At 23.3% G+C, this 21,031-nt stretch overlaps 4 protein-coding genes across 6 annotated transcripts; 1 reads left to right on the plus strand and 3 right to left on the minus strand.

The window, feature by feature from the left end:
- Positions 1 to 632: 632 nt before the first annotated feature.
- On the minus strand, positions 633 to 2,627 carry LOC122858465 (heparan sulfate glucosamine 3-O-sulfotransferase 6). Its single transcript, XM_044161389.1, has 4 exons — positions 2,229 to 2,627; positions 1,544 to 2,099; positions 969 to 1,459; positions 633 to 894 (listed from the first exon to the last, which is right to left on the minus strand). Exons 2-4 carry the CDS (start codon positions 2,005 to 2,007, stop codon positions 770 to 772), a joined length of 1,080 nt encoding a protein of 359 aa, XP_044017324.1. The 5' UTR covers positions 2,008 to 2,099; positions 2,229 to 2,627; the 3' UTR covers positions 633 to 769.
- A 1,777-nt stretch (positions 2,628 to 4,404) lies between these two features.
- LOC122858467 (transmembrane protein 170A) lies at positions 4,405 to 6,759 on the minus strand. 2 transcript variants are annotated; one of them, XM_044161390.1, is made up of 4 exons: positions 6,463 to 6,759; positions 6,035 to 6,237; positions 5,857 to 5,962; positions 4,405 to 5,784 (listed from the first exon to the last, which is right to left on the minus strand). In XM_044161390.1, the coding sequence occupies exons 2-4, from the start codon at positions 6,111 to 6,113 to the stop codon at positions 5,589 to 5,591; spliced, it is 381 nt and encodes a 126-aa protein (XP_044017325.1). In that variant the 5' UTR covers positions 6,114 to 6,237; positions 6,463 to 6,759; the 3' UTR covers positions 4,405 to 5,588. The 2 variants fall into 2 exon arrangements, with proteins under 2 accessions (XP_044017325.1, XP_044017326.1); XM_044161391.1 differs by having other exon boundaries at positions 6,492 to 6,748.
- Positions 6,760 to 10,139: 3,380 nt separating this feature from the next.
- Positions 10,140 to 13,606, plus strand: LOC122858468 (sorting nexin-14-like). Its single transcript, XM_044161392.1, has 5 exons — positions 10,140 to 10,354; positions 10,424 to 10,661; positions 10,722 to 11,105; positions 11,163 to 12,666; positions 12,749 to 13,606. Exons 1-5 carry the CDS (start codon positions 10,275 to 10,277, stop codon positions 13,171 to 13,173), a joined length of 2,631 nt encoding a protein of 876 aa, XP_044017327.1. The 5' UTR covers positions 10,140 to 10,274; the 3' UTR covers positions 13,174 to 13,606.
- Positions 13,442 to 19,304, minus strand: LOC122858469 (facilitated trehalose transporter Tret1). 2 transcript variants are annotated; one of them, XM_044161395.1, is made up of 2 exons: positions 18,976 to 19,304; positions 13,442 to 15,314 (listed from the first exon to the last, which is right to left on the minus strand). In XM_044161395.1, the coding sequence occupies exon 2, from the start codon at positions 15,255 to 15,257 to the stop codon at positions 13,785 to 13,787; it is 1,473 nt and encodes a 490-aa protein (XP_044017330.1). In that variant the 5' UTR covers positions 15,258 to 15,314; positions 18,976 to 19,304; the 3' UTR covers positions 13,442 to 13,784. The 2 variants fall into 2 exon arrangements, with proteins under 2 accessions (XP_044017330.1, XP_044017329.1); XM_044161394.1 differs by lacking the exon at positions 18,976 to 19,304 and adding an exon at positions 15,714 to 16,057.
- Positions 19,305 to 21,031: the final 1,727 nt, after the last annotated feature.

Raw genomic sequence — 21,031 nt, forward strand, 5'->3', positions numbered from 1 at the left:
CAACAAAACAATTCAAGCTATGACTATTTTTTTTTTTTTTTTTCGTTTTGCAAGTGGGATTTATTTTAGTATTTATTAAAAGTATCAAGACATTGTGAGTTTTTTTTTTGTTGACTTATTATTGTTATTTACTTTTATCAACAAATGAAAGTAAATATTTTTTGTTGTTATTTTCACATGTCCAAGTATTTTTGCTTAAAAAAATTAATGATAATTTTGCTTGTATTGTCAAAACGTATTTTATTATTTAAATATAATTTTTTTTTTTTTGTGAATGCTAAGTAATAAATAAAAAAAAAAACAAAAAAACAAATCGATTGCCTAATAATTTAAATATTTTAGTGGTAAATTATCTATTTTTATTTTTTGTCAGTGTAAATATGTTGAGTATACCGAAAGATACTGTGATAATTTTTTAAGATAATAAATTATTGAAAATTGTTACGACAGAAATAAAATGAATGGTATAAATAAAATATTATTAAAAATACAAATCAATTATTGTTTTATTTATTTTTATTATTTACATAAATTATTCCATATTTTTTGTACATTTATAATAATTTTTATTTATTGACTCGTATAAAAAAAGTTTCCAACTTATTCATGTAATATTTAAATGGACACAATAATTATTTCGATTTGAGCAAAAAATTTGTATAATTTAATTTCTCATTGATATTTTTATATAATATATTTTTTGTTCGCCTCATTGAACGGAATCAGTTTATCAAATTGACTATCAATTTAAATTTTGATATGTTGTTAATTAAGCCCAGCCAAAATTAATTCCAGTTAATTGATAAAAACGATGATTAAATGGTCTATAAAAATTACGTAGACGTTCAATAACATCAGGATCAATATGTGGATGACTTCGACCTTTAGTTTTGCCTAAAATAAATCCAAAAAAAAATATTAATTTAAATACAATTAACAAAGAATCAAATGAAAAATTAAAAACTCACCAAGACAGTGTGGAATTGCACGATGCTCAGATTTCATTAAACAAGGAAATCCTTTAGTTGTATTAAAATAAAAATGTTTTTCTGATATAACACGTTTAATACCAATGAAATCTTGTACTCTGGTTATTTCAATAACTGGATCAGCAATAAGACGTTCACCAGATACAATAAGTAATTGTGATAATGGAAAATATTTAAGCCAATTATCTAAATATTTTGAGTATATACCAATTTTTAATGGTGCCCAATTGGTATCAACAATATTTGTACCATTTATAAATGCACGTATTTCGAATTTCGGTAAATTTGGTCGTTTACTTTTGACTTGCGTATAATCTGATATTGATCTTGTTACTGGATCACGCACGACAATTATTAATTTTGTTTTTGAATTCATATGATAAACACGTTTTGGTGCATCTTGAGTTATAAAATACGACGGGGTTTTTTCCATTGTTATTTGTCCATCAAGTGTTGGTGGCATTCTATGTCTAATCGAAAAAAAATAATCAACTTTTAAATTTATTAAAAATAGGTGTAAAAATTATTTTTAAAAAATTGTAATTAGACGTTACCTGTACCAGTATAAACCCTTGTTATAATGTCGATCGAAAAAATGCACTTCGGAACCAGCTGCACGTATGTCTGGATGAATTCTTAGAAATTCTAAAAGTGCTCTTGTACCACCTTTTTTAACACCAATAATTAAAACACTTGGTAACTTTTTACTTGGCATTAAATTTTGTTGATGAAATATTTTGTATTTTGATGATGAATCAATTTGTTTTTTAAATGTTATAATATTTAGTACATTTGTTCTATTATCAAGTGATATTTCGTCAACTTTGATATCGTCAAACAAACGATAATTTGAAGGAAAATTATCAAATGTTTTTACATTTATTCTTTCAATTGTTATTTTTTTTTTTATACCACCGAGAATACATGAATTATCATTAATAATAATCCATAATAATACTATTAAAAAACACAATATTAATATTATTTTTTTAATCCATAAATTTCTTCGTAATTCCATTGTTTTTCTTTTGTATAATTTATTCGAATAATTATTTTAATTATCCTGAATTTATGTGGTTTGATAAAAATCTTTTATTCACACAATTTTGCCTGGAATTTTTATAAAATATTAATTTGTTTTGGTAATTTTAAAATATGTTATTTAATAATTAATTATTATTTTGTAAATAATTTATTTTAAATAAACAATTCAAGTTTTAAATAAAAATATAAACTTACGTAAATTTCGAGTGTAAATACAGCTGCATTTTTAATAAACAATAATTATTGTTAATTTTATTTATTTATTTTTTTTTCATTTTTATTAAGTGATAAAAATAAAAGTATTATATCCGGGTATACTGTCTGTGACAACGTGGGAATTTAATCAATATTTCCTGCTTGATAATAAAAAAAGAGAATATAAATTTTTATAAAAAAATTTAAAATCACATTTTAAAATTTGTTAATTTTTTAGTTGATATTTTTTTTTGATTTTTGTTTAATGATATTTTGTAAATTTGTTATTGTTTTATTTTTAAAAATGATAGATTGTAGAAAAATAAAATAAATTAGATGTACTTGCAAAAAGTGCAGACTAATCTGTCCATTTTTCACGCAAGCGCAAATTTACTTGCGAATTCTGGACTATTCATCAAAACCAGAGAGAAAAAAAAATAAAAAAATAATTTATTTTTGGATACAGCTTTATTAACAACAGTAATTTGTTTCTTTTTTTTTTTTTTTTACTTAAAAATCATTTATTAACAGATTAAAATTAATTGTTAATTATCTTTATTAAAAAATCAACTATTAATTTTAAAAAATACTAAAAATATGTAAAAAAAATAAATAAAGTTAATAATAATTAATAATAGATATTCATTCATATATTTTACTTTTAAAATTAATTTCCATCTTTAATTTTTCTCGTAAATAACTAAAAAATTTATAAAAAATTAAATACATGGCGAAAAATTTAAATTATATATTTATTTTGTTATTTATTTGTTTGTTTATATTCGTAATAAATTCTAATCGAATCAAAATATACTACGTCGTGAAAAAAATTTAAAAAAATACAGTATAAAAATAAATGAGGAAAACTGTGTAATCGAAATCGAAAAGAATTTATTTAAAAAAAACTTGATTAATTTTAATTTTATCAACAATATATGTATAAAATTTTCCTCATGTAAATATGAAAATTGCTCAACTAAAACTTGATTTAATAATATTACTACGAAATAGATAAATAAAGAAAAACCAATTTCATCATTTAAAATAAAATGTCATTTCAATAAAACGTAATGATGTAAATTTTATGATCCAGAGCAATAGAGAGGGTTAATCAACACAAGAATATATAAACTAATCATTTCTTCAATCATTTATCATTGTGATATTTTATATCAACAAGTAAAGTCACTCAATTTTTTAAAATAAAATTTAAAAAACAAAATGAAGTTATCAATAGTTTTATTATTGGTTGTACTGACAACAATTGAAGCACAACCAAGTTGGCTTGATTCTGTACCTGTATTTTCTCAAGTTAAATCAGCAGTTCAAGCAGCATCAGGTGACATGAAAGGTGCTGAAGAAACACAGAAAACATTTTTACGTAATGCTAAAGAATCTTTCGATAAAATAACATCTACCGATGGATGTGATACATTTTCTGTTGAGAAAAGATGCAGAGTAGCAATGTTGCAATCTTAGATTGTCCAATAGAAATCACTGGAAATGGCTATGGAAAAATAATTATAATATTAAAAAATATCAAAAATATATAAAAAAATACATAAAGTAAATTATAAGATATTTAGTCATAATATTTTTTTTTTTAAATTAATTACCATCTTTAATTTTTCCCTTAATTAATTAAAAAATTTGTAAATAATTAAATACACGAGTAAAAATTAAAACTATTGTTTTATTTTGTTATTTATTTGTTCGTTTCTATTTGTAGAAAATTTAAATCAATTCGAAATATACTACGTCTTGAAAAAAAATTAAAAAAAAAAACAGCATAAAAATAAATGAGGAAAACTGTGTAATCGAAATCGAAAAGAATTTATTTTAAAAAAAACTTGATTAATTTAAATTTTATCAACAATATATGTATAAAATTTTCCTCATGTGAATATGAAAATTGCTCAACAAAAACATGATTTAATAATATTACTACGAAATAGATAAATAAAGAAAAACCAATTTCATCATTTAAAATTCAATGACATTTCAATAAAACGTAATGATGTAAATTTTATGATGGAGAGCAATAGAGAGGGTTAATCAACACATGAAGAGTCTACAATATATAAACTAATCATTTCTTCAATCGTTTATCATTGTGATATTTTATATCAACAAGTAAAGTCACTCAATTATTTTAAAATAAATTTAAAAAGCAAAATGAAGTTATCAATAGTTTTATTGTTGATTGTACTGTCAACAATTAAAGCACAATCAAGTTGGATTGATTCTTTTCCTGTATTTTCTCAAGTTAAATCAGCAGTTCAAGCAGCATCAGGTGACATGAAAGGTGCTGAAGAAACACAGAAAACATTTGCACGTAATGCCAAAGAAATCCTCGAAGAAGTATCAGCTCCAGAACCAAATAAGTGTGATGTTTTTGGCTTCAGATGTACAAAAGCAGAAGAGTAATTTCTTCATCATTCAAGTATAATTATCCAGAAAATATATTTGTAAATTTACTATTAGCCATCAATGCTGGACAACAAAAAATAAATAAATAAACAATTTAAATTTATCATTTTTGGATACAGCTTTATTAACAGTCATTTGTATCTTTTTTTTTTTTTGTATTAAAAATGATCTATTAACAGATTAAAATTAATTATTTATTAATCATAATATTAAAATTAAAAAAACCAAAAAAATGAATAATATTCTATTAATTGTGAATTATTTACATTCAATTTGCAAACTACAACACCGGATATTTGAATAATTCATTTTGGAAATACATTTTCATTCAGATTTTTATTGGAATGATTTGAATATATTTATCAGCTAATTTATATTTTGTGCGAATTTACATTCAAATATTTAGGACACTCCTCAGTTTTCCACGTTAATTTTTTTTCTGTACAATAAATACGAAAAATTACTTGAAAATAATTGCAAAATAATAACCAAAACTTCTTGATATTTATATACAAAAAAAAAAATAATAAATGCAGAAAAATTCTGCTTGATATGAAGCCCCTAAACACAGACTGATTTTAAATTGATAATAAATTTTAACTATTTTTTTTACAAAATAAAATGAAAAAAGATGATGTCTATTTTCTTATTTCAATTTTTTATATTGACAATAATATTATTGAAAGACACGAGTGAGTTGGGCTCATATAAATCACCACCCAAATTAACTAACAGCTAAAATATTTATAGAAAAATTCTACCTACAGTGAGTCTATGTATTTACAAAATTAATCAACAAAAATCATCAATAATTTACAGTGGCAAAAAAAAGGAAAAAAAAAATTCATACCCAATGCACAATAATTGATAGAGGTAGTAATTAATATAATTCAATTAACGTGCAATCATGTTTGTAAAAAAAGATAATATTTATAATGTCGCAAGAATACGTAAAATTCCTAAACATCCACCAACACAAGTTTGTCCAATACCCCAAAATAATGCATAAAGTTGTGGCATTTGATATTTTGATGCATGATAAACAAATGCAATTGCTGCTGATGTCAACACACCTGATGTCATAGGAAGTAAAAAACCCATAACAACAATTAAAATTGGAAAAAATCTGTAATTATTAAATAAAGTAATTAGGAAATTATTTCGAAATAATTATAGTTATTGTTAATTGACAACTTACTTTCCATATTTATGTTTTCTTAGTGTTGCAAAACAAATACCTGCTGCAATTGTATGGACAAATATTGAAGAGCCTAGATTCCATAAAAATATCCTCCACCACATGTCTAAGATAAGTAAAAAATAATTATTAAAATTATAAATTATTTAGTTTTTTTAATAGAGAAAATTTAAATTACCAAATAGCGTTAATGGCTGGCTATCAGAAGGATTATCTTGTGTCACAAGTTTACTACTGTCTAAATGTTTATTTGACATTTCTGATAATTATCACTGTCACCGTAATAAACAGGCTCGTTGAGCCTTTTTCATGTGACTTTTGCATTCATTGAATTTCATTGACAAATAATTATATTACCATTTTAATGATGATAAATAAATCCTGGAACAAATAAATATTAATAACTCATTGATTTATTAATTGTTGTCATTTTTTTTTTCACTGACATTTGCTTGTCAACACAAGCAATCAATTGAATATTTTTCAAATGATTTGTTATGGACTTAAAAATAGTTACACGAGTTTTTAGGTAATGATTGATTTAAAAAAAAATATAACAAATAATTGCGATTGATAAATCAATTGTTAAATTAATTATTTATTTACCTAGATGATAATCATTATTTTGGACTTACAACTCACAAGCAGCTGTCATTAAAACTCAGCTGTGTGAAACTAATTTGAGGTTAGGTTGGTTTTTAATCTAACACGTCAAAATATTATATCAATTAAATAATGTTTTTTTAGTTTTTTGCATATTGATAAATGTATATTATTAATTCACTATTAACTTGACAAACTAATAAATACAATCAAGTTTGTTTTTTGACGCAATAATTATGTTCAGTCACTTTTTTTTTTTATGTCAACAAAGATGTCTGAACTCCGACAGAGACTTTACCAACACACACACAAATGCACACACATGCAAATGCAACTACGTTCACACTGTAGTTTTGAAAATTTGCCGAATTTAAAATTTTATTCATTAAAAATACAAACCGTAATAAAAAAACTATAATTAAACCTATACTGGCATATTAATAATCAATGTGTGTTTGTATTTCGACAATTGTTTTTATGTAAAAAAAAAAATAAACGAGCTGCAATGATTTGAATGTTTCTTAATTAACTATAAGAAGTTCTCGTCAATATATGACTTTTTATAAATTTTAAAATAATAGTTTACATTATTAATTAATAAAAATTAACTTTTGCATTGAATTTTTTTTTTTTTTTTTAAACGTGAAAAATCCAATAAAAAAAAAAAAAAAAAAAACTGGTAAATTAATAATCCTATTTCTTATTCACTATCATGCAAAATAATTCTCCTACAAAATATACTTGTTGTTGTGATGATGATTTTCTAAAAATATAAAATAGAATTGTAAAATTTTGTATATATTTTTATTTATTTATTTATTTATTTATTTTGAATCTACTTGCATCCAGAATTTTTTATAAATAATAATAATATCATTGCATTTTTTCATTAAGTATATAAATAAAGGCAACAACAGACAACAATTGCAACAATACTCATGAAGAACAGCTGTTACGAACAAATAGAGTAGGGCAAGAGGGTGTTTGACATGCGCAGATCCGTTTATTATGGACCATCTTGGATCATGTGGGATCATCTGGGTGATCAGCTGGATGCACTGGATCTGCTGTATTTCGCTAGATGTTGGCTCATATACGTACTGCTTGTGGTTGCAAAAGGTTGCATCTTGACCTGACTTTATTTTTGTTAAACACGTCGGTGCAGAAATAAAAAATTACATTTTATTAACGTACATTCAAAAAAACCATATTTTATCAATTAATTTCGATCGAATTTTTAAAAATTCAATAAATAAAAAAAAAATGAAGACAAATCAAAGTAATAAGAGAAATATGGAAGCTGCAAACATCCTGGGAGAATTAAAATCTCCACGCTATGGTGTAAGTTTTAAATTATATATCCAAGTCAAGTAAATAGTTTCAAATTAATTAATTTTTTAGCTTGTGTAATTGTTTATTGTTAATAATAATTTATAAACAAAAATCAAAAGTCAAATTAAAATTCAATTCATCAGTATTAAATATTAAAATTTAAAGTTTTCGAATTTTTTTTTCATGGCCAGAAACATTACATGCACAACTATAGTTTCTTCCATTTTTTTATAAAAAAAATTTATAAATTAAATTAATAAAATAATAAAAAAAAATTTTTTTGTTACAGCCTCCTGCAAAAAAAAGAAAACGTGTACTTAATCCCAATTATATTGGTACTGATGAGTTTCTTTTTGTAGTTGATTCCGATGTAGTTCTAGATACTATAAATAATAATAGTCATTTTGATACTTCCAATGTGGAACGTTTACATTCAGCACTGAAAATGTATTGTTTGAGTGTGTTTAATATGGATGAAATAATAGCTGACGATCCTCTTCTCCGAAGTAGTAAGAAAATAGCATCACTTTATTTTTTAATGATACTATTAAATAAAATACTAATGATGGTTTTTAATTAATTTTTCAGTATGCGCAGATGAAAAGAATCATTTCATTGATTCACGCTATGAATTATTTAAATTCAGTAAGGGTAATACTCGTTCACTCAATGGATTACATAAAAAAGCAAATGATTTTAAATACCTAGTTCATATTTGTGGATCTCTTTTGAAATCTCTAAATTTAGAAGCATATCCTTTTTCTAAAATATTGCGATTTATTAATTTTAATTGTCCTAATCTCAATGAACTTACATTACAATTCAAACAAATTAAAGATCAAGATTTTAAAAATGTTTTTTCTAATTTGTCTCATCTTGAAGTACTAAGGATTAATTGGCAATGTGAAAATTTAAATCTACCATTGACTTTGGTTGAGTCATTAGAACAAGTTGGTGGAACCTTGAAAGAGCTATGTCTTTCACGTAATCAAAATCAAGATCATCTCTGTTTACCAGATTCATTGGCTTCCGTAAGTTTAAATTTTTTAAATATTATATTATGCGGTGAAAAATTTTATTGAATTTTTAATTAATAATTTATTTGTTTTACAGGTATTTCCTCAATTAATCACTTTGAAAAAATTAAATATAATTAATTTTGAGCCAAGCCAATTATTACTCCAGTCGATAAGTGAAATTAAAAATTTGGTTCATCTAAGATTCATGTGTTCTTGGCTGAACAATGATCCAGTTTTTGATGAAAAAATTAATATGTATCCAATTGGCAATTTACAAAATCTCGAGACATTTTATATTAATTTTGATTGTGGCGTTACAGATGAATTTTTAATTAATCTTTGTAATAATTCTAAAAATTTAAGGCGTTTGGATATAATTGGTAAAAATATAACAGACAATGGTATGATTGCACTTAATAATTTAAAAGAATTAAAATGGCTCAAATTTGATTTAAATGAATTAGAAGAAAATGTATTTATTACGGATCAATCAATTGAATGTTTTGTTCATGAAAAATTGGAATACTTGGATTTATCCAATTGCATTAAAATCACTAATAAATCAGTGCTTAAACTTGCTAAAAATTTGCCAAATTTAAATATACTCTATGTTAGAAATACAAACATAACTTTAGAATTCGCCAGAGAAATGTTAGAATTAACAAGAGATCATGGAAAACCATTATTTGTTTATGTATCGTTTGAAGATTGTGAGGATCTTTTTAATTTATTAGCGCAGTCAGGTGTTTTTTTTAAGTCAAATTTTAATACTTGCAAGTACATAGACATACTGATTTAGATATTTTCTATTTAAAAAAAATAAACAAGCTACAATGGTTTGTTTATTTTTTAATTAACTACAAAACGTACTCGTTAACCTGACTAATTATAATTATTTTTAATCAACAATTCACAATATTAATTATTGAAAACAATAATTGTATCATACTAGTTAAATATTTTTTGTATAAATATATAAATCAATTTTTGTACTTCAAATTATTTTTATTCATTTTTAAAATATATAAATTAAATTGTCATAAAAAATCTCTCTAATTTTTTTTTTTCTCTTCCTGATTACTTTTTTATTGTTTTTTTAAATCTATTTTTTAACTGGAAAAATTAACCGATACAAATTCAAACTTTCGCTTTAAAATTTCTTAGTTGATTGTTGAAAAAAATATATATATTTAAATAGATCATCACCGCTCGGAGATGACGTCATTAAAACATCTGTTGTTATGTCATGTCCGTCGATAATCTCGACTTTCCAAAAGTGCTATCGAATAAAATTATCGCTCCTTCGATATTCGATATATGGACGTAAACAGTAAATATTTACTGTGTCAGTGTCAGCTGTCAAAAAATATTCATCCATAACAATACAAAAAAAACTGTTAATAACAATTAAAATTAATATTTTTTAAAAATGTAAATAATTTTAGTTTATTTTTTTATAATCTAATGATGATGACGTTTAAAAATAAACACATTGCTCTTATAATAATATTATTATTTGGCTTACTACTTGCAATATTTGACAGGTAATTATTAAACAATGGAGGATTGTTAATAATAATAAATGCCTAATAAAATAATTATTAATTTTACAGTATTATTTGGTGTGCTATCATTTGTTCTCTATTTATTATTGGTGATATTTGGGGAATTAAAATTATTAAATTAATAGATGACTGGATTAAAAATAATGTAAATAAAAACATTGATAAGCCTGAAGACAATAATAAAAAATGTAAAGTTTGCAATGAACATTCATGCAATAGGCATCGACCTTCTGGCTATTTTGGAGATGTCAAAGTTCCCAAGGATTTCGATTATGCACTTAAAAATGTAATTAAATTAATCACAGTATAATCCAGTTATCATGTACTAATTAATTTATTATTTTAGCTGTTGGAAAAATTACTAGACACGTATGTTTGCACATGGTACTCATACATATCAACAGAAAAAATATTTGTACATCACTTGAAGCAAATAATTGCAACGACAATTATAAAAATAATCACTAGACTATTGTCTGTTGATATATCAAAAATAATATTTAATAATTTAATACCAGTTGCTCTTGAACATGCAAAAGACTGGAAATTAATGGTTGAAAAATCAAAATTAAAAGGTGGTAAACCAGAAGATTATGTGATTGATTGCATTGGAAATAAAATACATCCAGCAGCATATTCAAGACAATCTGAGATTGATTATTTAAGAAAATTAGTAACTGCATTATTGCCATTTGTATTATCAAGTACTTACATTTCCACAAATAACAAGGTAAAAATTTAAAAATATAAAATAAACAATGACAATTAATTAATAAATAATTTACAGGTGATATTGAGAGAAATATTGGCTAACTGGGTACTTTTGCCTGCAATTGATGCTCTAGCTGATCCAAATAACATTAATTTTTTAATAGAACTATGTACACAATACGAAGGAACACTGTCAAATGAAATTGATGCTATCAGTGTGCCTGTTCTTGATTCCTGGATGTCACCAGTGGCTACAAATAAATCATCAGACACAACATTAAAGCCTTCACTTGATGAAATTCTTAATAATCCACAATTATTATATTTATTTATGCGACATATTAAAGATAAAGGACCAGTTAATCTTTTACAATTTTGTCTTGATATTGATGATTTAAGTAAAAGAATGTTAAATCCAGAAATGACACCAGAAATTGAAGAAATATTATTTACTGATGCTAGTAATATTTATTCAACGTACTTAAAACCTGATGGTCTAGAATATCTTGATCTTCCAGATCACATTTGTGATGGTATGAAAAAAATACTTGATGGTGGTGTTAATAAAATTCAAGAATTACGTACATCACGTCCACTTTATCAAGCACATCAAGAAGCACATGGTTTGTTAGAAAAATTATGTCTATCATCATTTCATAATAGCTATGAATTGTATGAATATATTTGTGGCTCAACAATGCCAATAAATTCAACTACATCATCAAGTCAAAGTTCAACAAGTTCCAGTGGTGTTGGTGCACGTCTTGGTAATCAATTGGGCAAAATACGTGGTGTTTTACGTTCAACAGCTGTTGATGGATCAATATTCGAAACAGAAAATGTATATCAAGCTGAAGAAGTTGATTGTACACCACGTACATATAATGATGCTAATTTAAATGATAATGATGATAAAGCTAATCGTGATTTAACAACATGGAGAATAACCATACCGCATGTTGATACTAGTGATGTGTGTCCACTGTATATTATATCAATTGACAATACAGCTAATAATAAATCATGGACTGTGTTACGTTGTGATAATGATTTTTATAATTTACGTGGACGTTTGATTGAATTTCATGGTGATAAAGAATTAAATGATTCAATATTACCATCAAGAAAAAATCAAAATTTATCATTAACCACAAATCGACAAATTTATCAAGATTTTATTCAAAACTTATTATGCAAATTAACATTAAAAAATAGTGAATTGTTGTATATATTTTTAACAGTCACAAATGTCAAGCCGTATTTAACAAATTATAGTACAGATATTGGTGTACTTTATCAAAGTGTTGCACATAAATTAAGAAAAGAAAAAGGACAGAATTTGGATAAATTTATGAATACCTTTTTATCATCAGTTATTAATGTCAAGTATGAACAACATACTGATGTTGGAGTTGACTTGACAAATGACGAACAGCTTAATGATTTTACAAAAATTAAAGAGAAGAAATTTCTTCAAGAACCATTTGGTAATAATTTAAATATCAATCATCAAATTGAAATAACTAATTCATTTGATAAACAACAAGTTAGAGGAGCTTGTTTTTGTATTGCTGAAGCTGGTAATTTATTATTAATAATTTATTTATATACTTAGTTTTGTTTGAATAATAATTGAATTATTTGATTTATTTATTTTAACAGTTGAAAGTTTGATGGATGTTCCTGAATCAGCATCAAGAATCATTTGGCTTGTGGCATGTTTAAATCGTTCAAGATTTGATTCATTTTTAAATAAATATCTTGATGATACACTTGTCAAGTTACTCAGCGGTGGGCGTGCAGCAATTGTCATTGAACTTTTACAAAAGGCAATATTCAATGAAAATAATTCATCGGAACCACAATCAGTTTATATCAAAGATGAAAAATGTTATCGTAATGCTAAGCAAGGACTGTACAGCTTATTGCCTTGGTGGACATTTGGATTGCTTGATAATTATTGGAGAAAATTAATGATCTCACTCTTTGAACCTCTTCAAAGTCCAACTCTAAATAAACATCTTGCTTATGTACTTGTTGATCAAGTTGTTGCTAAAATATTTCCAGAATTATTACAAAATAATTAATCATTTACATTCACATTTAAAAGCATTTATTAATTTTAAAATTTGTTAAATTATTCATCATTCAATAGTAAATTTATCTGAAATAATCTGTAAAAATTTGTAAAAAAAAAAAAAATATTTATAAACTATAACTGTAAAAAAATTTGTACATTAAAACAAAAATTTTATATAATTTGTTAAATTAAAAAATGCAATTAATTTAAAAATTGAAAAGTCATTTATTTACATATTTCATTTATATATATTTTATATTTTTCAATATCTAGTCATTACAGATTTGTTTGTTTTTTATTATTATATTTTGTTTGTTTTTTTCTATAAATAATACATTACAGCTTATCTCGTTAGCGAGTATACGTATCTGTTATTAAAAACGAATCAGTCTTATAAACGCAAACGACAAAAAAAATTGAAAAAAAAAAAAGAAAATAGCTGATAAAATCTATCTTAAAAATTCTATGTGTGTCTATGATGTGTGTCTGTGTGGGTGTGTCTATAATTATGTAAATATATATTCTATTTAAAACAAAAAAAAAAAAAAACTAGAAAAATGCATTTATAATATAAAAAATAATTTTTCTTTTTGTTGATTAACTTTTTTTCTTTTTAATTTACATTTTTGAATTACTATTACTATTGTTATTTTGTGTTGTTGTTGTAATTGGTTCACCACTCAATTCACATTGTATTTCTTCCAATGTTTTACCTTTTGTTTCTGGAACAATTAAAAATACAAAAACAAATCCAAGTGCACAAATAAATGAAAATATCCAAAATGTACGATCTGAGCCAAATGAAGATTCAAAATTACTATAAAATTTAGTTACAAAAAATGCCATAATCCAATTGAATAAACATGCACTACTACCAGCAATGCCTTTAATTTGTGGTGAAAATATTTCACCCATCATCATCCATGGAATTGGACCAAAACCAATTGAAAATAAAACAATAAATAAACAAATAGCAACAAGTGGTACCCAACTAATTGATGATACATCAGTACCATTTGATTGTAAGTTAAAATAAAAACCCATTGTAAATGCAGATATACACATAAATGCACTTGATACTAATAACAATACACGTCTGCCTAATCTATCAACAATTAATGTACTTATAAATACAGCAACAACTTGCATGATACCAACAATAACTGTTTGTAAATTTGGATCCATATTAGCACCAGCACTTTTAAATATTTTACCAGAATAAAATATAATTGCATTAACACCACTCAATTGTTGAACAGTCATTAATCCAAATGCAATAATTAAACCTCTTCTTGCTGCTTTTGTTTTAATTGCTGATAAAAATGAAATTGTATTTCTATTTGCTTCAGCAAGTGCTTCATTTTGTGCAGTCATTTCTGGTTCAATATCATATGTCGATCCTCTTAGCCATCTGTAACTTGATCTTGCTGAATTAATTTGTCCTTTTTTTAATAAATAAACTGGTGTTTCAGGCATCATAATAAATACAGCACAAAATACAAGTGGTACTATTGCTGATACAATTGATAATACACGCATACTCATAAATGTACCAAGTGTATATGTCATTAATATACCAACAGTTAACATCAATTGAAAGTATGAACCAAGTGTACCACGTATTGAACTTTCAGCAATTTCAGCAGTATACATTGGTGCTGTTACACAAAATGCACCACCACTAACACCAAGTATAAATCTTCCAATGTAAAACATTTTAACTGAACTTGAAAATATTATTAATAACCAACCAATTGTAAATGGTATTGTCAATAATAACATGGCTTTTTTACGTCCAATTTTATCACATATTATACCAATTGGTACACATATTGCAGCTGCACCTAAATTAAATATTGATCCAATCCATGCAAATTGTTCATCATCAATTCTTATGTTATATTGTTTATCAAGTTCAATTCCATTTTCACCAGCTGGTGATGTCCAACCAAGTACCATACCAGCAGCAAGTGCACCAAGTGTTGATGCCAAACCAGCAACATATTGTGGTACTTTTCTTGCTTTATTTACACTTTCACCACCTCGTGAAACAAGAGTTTGTTGAGATATACCAATATTTTTTTCAGGCATTTTTGATGATGTTGATGATGTTGATGCTTCCGACAGTAGAGGTGTTGTTTCACTCACCTATCAACAAACAATAATTAAACATAATTAATAACAAGAATACAAAAATATTATTTATAAATTTTTTTTTTGTTTTTTTTCTATAAAATATCGATGTTTAAATTTCCCTCGAAATTTTAATTCGTTCGAAATTTAACCGTAAATAGCGCTTTAGTGTTTTTCCACTGTTTTATAAATATTATTATCATTGTTATCAATTGTTATTGTTATTTAATAAATATGGCTGACAACAGCTGACAATGTTATCTTTACTATGTTTTTTTTTATGCCCCACCTTATTTTTTTTTTTTTAAACAAACTGCGTTGTTTAATTTCATTCAATTTATAATTAAAAATACTGACCCAATTATTAAAATTAAATTTGTGATTTGTGTAATTAATTTTTTTATTTTTACGTACAAAGTTGAGTGAGCTTGTTGACTGCATTCCATTTGTGTAATCCATGTTTACAAAACAAACTTTGTGTTTTTTTTTTTTATAGCAATTTGACAGATGGACAAAATATAAAAACACAATCGAACTAATTTTTTAATACACTATTCAATTTATATATTCTATTTTCAATGCTAGGTTTTTTTTTGAGTATCGATTTTTTTAATTTGTAGATTTTAATTTTTTAACAACTTGAAGATCTTGCCTGACAGTTATCCACTGACTAAGGTGTTTTTTTTACTTTTTCTTTTAGTTTATTTTTTTTTATTTTAATGACTCACTGACAATAAAATTATTATCGGTGTTTAATTATTATTGTGATTATCTCTTGGATTTAGCAGTAAATATTCATTTTTTTTCCTCAGTAATTTGTTGTTATTGTTTTACATATTTTTATTTTTTTTATTGTTATTAAAAAAATATTTTATTTCGATCGTTCAATGAACGTTGACATTGAATAATGAGGCATAAAAAATTCTTTACTTTTTTTGTTGACATTGATAAATTCAAAACGTGATATGTATTTTAACATTTTTTTTCCGTTTTATTATTTATTTATTTATTTATTTTTTTTGAGCAAATCAATAGTGAATGTTTATATATTTTTCTAGGCTGATTTTTATTATTTAAAATAATTTTTATCTACACCTAATAATATTTTTTTTAAATTAAAAATAATACAATTAAAATTCAAATTTAATATTTTAAATTAATATAATTTTATTTTGTGAAAATTATTTTTAATCTTGACAATATTTAATCTACAAATATAATTTTTATCTTGATGACATTCATTTTATTGTCAGCTCATTTAAACAAATAAAAAATCAAAATTTACAATTATTTAATTATAACGCACAACTGTAAGATGTTAAATATTTACAGTAATTATTAATTAATAATAACATTATCAAAATTAAATTGAACGGAAATTTTTAATTGACGTTAATTGAACATAAATAATTATTTATTTTATGTAAATAAAAAAATAAAAAATAAATAAAACCAAATTAAACTAACAAATCAATGGACATATTATTTTGAATAAAAATAATGACAAATAAGTATTATAAATTTGTTTTTTTTTTTATTAAAAAAATTCATAATCAAATGATAATATTTTTTTTTATTTCAGGAAGGAATGTTGTTCGTTGAAAAAAAAAAAATTAACATCCGATTATATAATAGATCAACTTGCGATTTGAGTATAAATGCCGGATGAGGTGTGACATTGCTTTGTAGCGGATTAAAAAAATAAAAAGTAATAATAATAATTAATAAATAAATAAAGCAAATAATTTAGTTTGATTGATACAATTTCAAGCTGTTCAAGTAATTTATTTGCATTTTTAATGTCCATCATAAAATTGCATTAAAAAAAGTTGTAAATATTTAATGCGTTTTTATTACGCGTTTAAAAAATAATAATAGTTGATTAATTTTATAGAAAATAAGTTTATCAATTGAACGATGTTTGTCTTGATAATTTAGATTAATTATTTTTCTATTATTACTTTTTTTTTTGAATGAGAAAGAGAGATAATTATTTTGTAAAAATATTATTTATTTTTCTTGTTGCATTATGAGGAAGAAAGGAAAGTTTTTGATACAAATTAAACCGATTTTAATCAAATACCATTATCAGAAAAAAAAAAAACATGCGCAATGTATTTATTCAGCAGAAAAAAAAAGTAAAAAAAATATATAATTAATAGTCGTGGATGAAAAATAATAGAATACTTTCACTGATATTTAAATAGGTCAATCGATTATAATATTAATTTTAAAAAATAATAGAAATAGAAAATAGTTGTGCATAAAAAATTATAGAAAAAAAATAAAATAAACAAAAAAATTGTTAAATAAATTTTATAATTATTAAAAATTAATTTTAAATATTTAATTATCTATTTTATAAATTTGAGATTTTGTTTTTTGAATTTGTCATCGGTCAGAAAATAATAAAAAAAAAAAACCACAATGACTATAAGATTAAAAAAATCGCGTGATATGAAAAACAATTTGATAACATTCTTATGATTTTGTAATCAAAATTTTATTTTAATAGGTTTTTTATTTTTTATATATAATATTTGAAAAATAAAAATATTCCACTGCTAATAATTAACAAATATCGCCTGATTCTCTGCTGATTTTATATCAATATTAATCTGTAATTAGCAACGACAAAAAATTCAGCTAATAATTAAAAAATATCACCTGATTCTCTGCTAATTTTATTTCGATATTCATCTGTAATTAGGAACCGAAAAAATTTCATTATTCATCGAAAATAATTATCAATTTTTCTTTGTTAAATTTAGAGTTATAAATTTGCATTTAAATATAATTGCAGCTTTTTTTTTTTCCTTATAATTTATGCATTTTTTTATTTCATCATTTAAAAAGAAATATGATTAATTTGTTTCTTGAATGTTTAAATAAATTGAGATATTAATGTCATTAATTTATGAAATATTATCAAGTGGATATAATTATTGCCCTTATGACTTTTAATTTTTAATTTTCATTTTATATACCACGTGGTTAGCACACTGATAACTCAAAATAATGATGAAATAAAATTTATTAATTAAAAAAAATAATGAATTATGTAAGATTAAAAAATGCTATCAATAAATTTTGAAATAATATTAAAAATTATTACGAAAAAAAAATATTATTTCAGTTTGTTTTTTTAGAAAAAAATTTAAAATTATATTTTCAAATTTTTTCGGCAAATAATTATTGTTATAAATTCATCATTGAAATTGAGAATAAGATGTAGTTGGCCGTTGGGATATAAAGAGAAAATATTGAACTGGTAAAATCGAAAAAATTGAATTGAGGTAATTTTTTTTTATTCTTCAAAATTATAGCTCTGTTGAATAAAATTTTCAAGATTAAAAAATTCACTTGTAAAATCAATTAAATTTTTTTTCCATTTAAAAAATTATATCTACTCAAATAAAAAAATTACCCTCTTAATTTAAAATATTAAAAATAACAAAAAATATAAATTATTAAATAAACTCTACCAGAAATAATAATTCTCAAGTATTCCCATAAAATGAATATAAAAATACAAATTAATTCTTCAAATAAAAAATAATTTCCCTCGAGTAATTTAAAATATTAAATCAATTAAAAAACAAATTGAAAGATAATATTAAATTATAAAAAAATTATAGAAATAATATTTAAAGAAAAAGAAAAAAAAAATTCCTACCCTAAATATTCTGTTGTTAATTCCAAATTCAATTTGTTCACTTTGAAATATTTTCCTTGATTATCTTCATTCGCGTGTATAGTTTTTTTATATTGTTAATTAAATAAATATAATTTATTTAAATAATATAAATTATTTTGAATATAAACACTTGTTCATTGGCACTTTGACTCAGTGCACTGATCGTTCTTTGGTAAACTCGTCGGCTTTTAAATCGGGGCAAATTCTCCCACTACAAATATTAAACTTGTACCAATACACATCATCGCATAAAAAATCCATCAACAACAGCCAAGCTTTGAAGAGTTTCTGATGATGATAACACAAAATAATAAAAAACAACCAAGAAGGAAAAATTGTTAAAAAATATAATCAAGAAAAATAAAAAAAATAAAATGAAACGAATTGAGACAATAGATTTAGTATGTGTGCACAATATATATTTAATCATTTAAATCAATGATCCGTCTACAAATCCAACCAAGATGCAATGTATCAAGTATCGATAAGAATAATCATACAAACATATCTATAAACTTGAATTTATATCTTATTTTTTTCCAGTTAAACTCATTCAAGTACCACCTGTTGTATCAAATCACAATTTTCAATTAATTATTTATTATTAAATCCAACAATTCAAATTAATAAATAATTTCACTATTTTTATTCAAGTAGTTTAAAAAAAAAATAAATAGAAAAAATTATTTTTAAAATTGCTTGGTGTTATCAGTCATTGATAATGAGTCAATTTTCGAAAATAGTTAAATAATTTTTATGAAAATAGATAGGCAGTAACGACCTTGTTGAAAATATATAAAAAGTAATAATTATTTTTTTTTTTCTATTATTGTTATAAAGCTTTAAATATATATTTTTAGATAATATAAAATGTCATTAGTAGATAAATGTTTTTTTTTTATAAAAAAAAAAATATATTATTATTTTTATTTTTGACAGAAAATAAATTAAGGAAGTCTTACCAACTTTGTGGCCTCAGGGGTTGGTTTTTTTCCGTAAAAAAAAAAATTAATAAAAGCTAAACATTAGTAATTTTTATAATTAAAAATTTATATAAATAAAATTATTTTTTAAAATAATTATCACATTAAATCACTTGTAGTTTTTTTTTTTATTTGTTGATTTATAATTTTATGACACTTGATAGATGAAGATGAGAATAGTTTAATTTGTGTTGATATCGTTTGATTGTCTTTTAGTGTATGGCTAGTTTCGAAACAAGCCCTCAGCTCGATCGATTTCTACTGAGCGCAAGTGAAACTCGTGGCAAGAATACTTGTCGTCATCAATGTCGTCTAACAAGTGGAATAAAAAAAATACAAAAAAAAATAATAATAAAAAAAATAATAGTGGGAGAGAAAATTTATTACAAATAGAAAGAAGGAACCATACGTTGGCCCTCTCTCTATTTTTCTCTCTTATAAATTGGCTTTTAAAATTATTTTTCTTTGAGACACACCTTTGTGCCACTACGACAATATCATTGAAAATAAAAAAAATTAAAAATTATATTAAATTATTAGCCGATTACATTCAATATTTTTCTATTTTTTTTTTTTCTTTGATAAAAAATTGCTACAGTATTTAATCTTGACGTTGTATTTTTATAATTAAAAAAAAAAAAAAATAAATCTTAAGAATTTTATTAATTTTTTTATTTATAAATTTTACTAATGCTTTTTAAATAATTATTTTTATCTTTGTATATATTTATCTAGATATTAAAAATGTGTAATAATAAATTATCATAATAATTCTCATTATAAAAAAAAAACGACCAATTGATTTTTTTAATTATTCCGTAAGCTATTTTAATTTTTTTTTTTTAAATTCCACGAGTTGTTGAATTAATCATGAATAATATTAAAATTACTAAAAGAATTTTCATCTATTTTTTGTATATAATTATATACAGCTTTAAATATATTCAAATTATTTAAAATTTTATTCTCTCGAGTTTTAGAAATTTTAAATTTCTTATTTTTTCGAGGCTATAAAAAATATTTGTGTCATAAATAAATGGGTTTAGTTTTAC

Source organism: Aphidius gifuensis, linkage group LG5 (genome assembly GCF_014905175.1).
Source record: "Aphidius gifuensis isolate YNYX2018 linkage group LG5, ASM1490517v1, whole genome shotgun sequence".
Taxonomy (NCBI): domain Eukaryota; kingdom Metazoa; phylum Arthropoda; class Insecta; order Hymenoptera; family Braconidae; genus Aphidius; species Aphidius gifuensis.

What these genes read in the sequence shown, in the direction of transcription:
- LOC122858469 (XM_044161394.1), bottom strand. Translation starts at nt 15,758, where the DNA reads ATGGATTACACAAATGGAATGCAGTCAACAAGCTCACTCAACTTT. An exon ending in CAACAAGCTCACTCAACTTT is followed by an intron (nt 15,315 to 15,713) that starts GTACGTAAAAAT and finishes GTTTGTTGATAG; the next exon opens with GTGAGTGAAACAACACCTCT.
- LOC122858465 (XM_044161389.1), bottom strand. Translation starts at nt 2,007, where the DNA reads ATGGAATTACGAAGAAATTTATGGATTAAAAAAATAATATTAATATTG. An exon ending in AAGGGTTTATACTGGTACAG is followed by an intron (nt 1,460 to 1,543) that starts GTAACGTCTAAT and finishes TTTTTCGATTAG; the next exon opens with ACATAGAATGCCACCAACAC. An exon ending in TGCAATTCCACACTGTCTTG is followed by an intron (nt 895 to 968) that starts GTGAGTTTTTAA and finishes GATTTATTTTAG; the next exon opens with GCAAAACTAAAGGTCGAAGT.
- LOC122858467 (XM_044161390.1), bottom strand. Translation starts at nt 6,113, where the DNA reads ATGTCAAATAAACATTTAGACAGTAGTAAACTTGTGACACAAGATAAT. An exon ending in CCAGCCATTAACGCTATTTG is followed by an intron (nt 5,963 to 6,034) that starts GTAATTTAAATT and finishes TACTTATCTTAG; the next exon opens with ACATGTGGTGGAGGATATTT. An exon ending in AGAAAACATAAATATGGAAA is followed by an intron (nt 5,785 to 5,856) that starts GTAAGTTGTCAA and finishes TAATAATTACAG; the next exon opens with ATTTTTTCCAATTTTAATTG.
- LOC122858468 (XM_044161392.1), top strand. Translation starts at nt 10,275, where the DNA reads ATGATGATGACGTTTAAAAATAAACACATTGCTCTTATAATAATATTA. An exon ending in TCGATTATGCACTTAAAAAT is followed by an intron (nt 10,662 to 10,721) that starts GTAATTAAATTA and finishes TTATTATTTTAG; the next exon opens with CTGTTGGAAAAATTACTAGA. An exon ending in ACATTTCCACAAATAACAAG is followed by an intron (nt 11,106 to 11,162) that starts GTAAAAATTTAA and finishes AATAATTTACAG; the next exon opens with GTGATATTGAGAGAAATATT.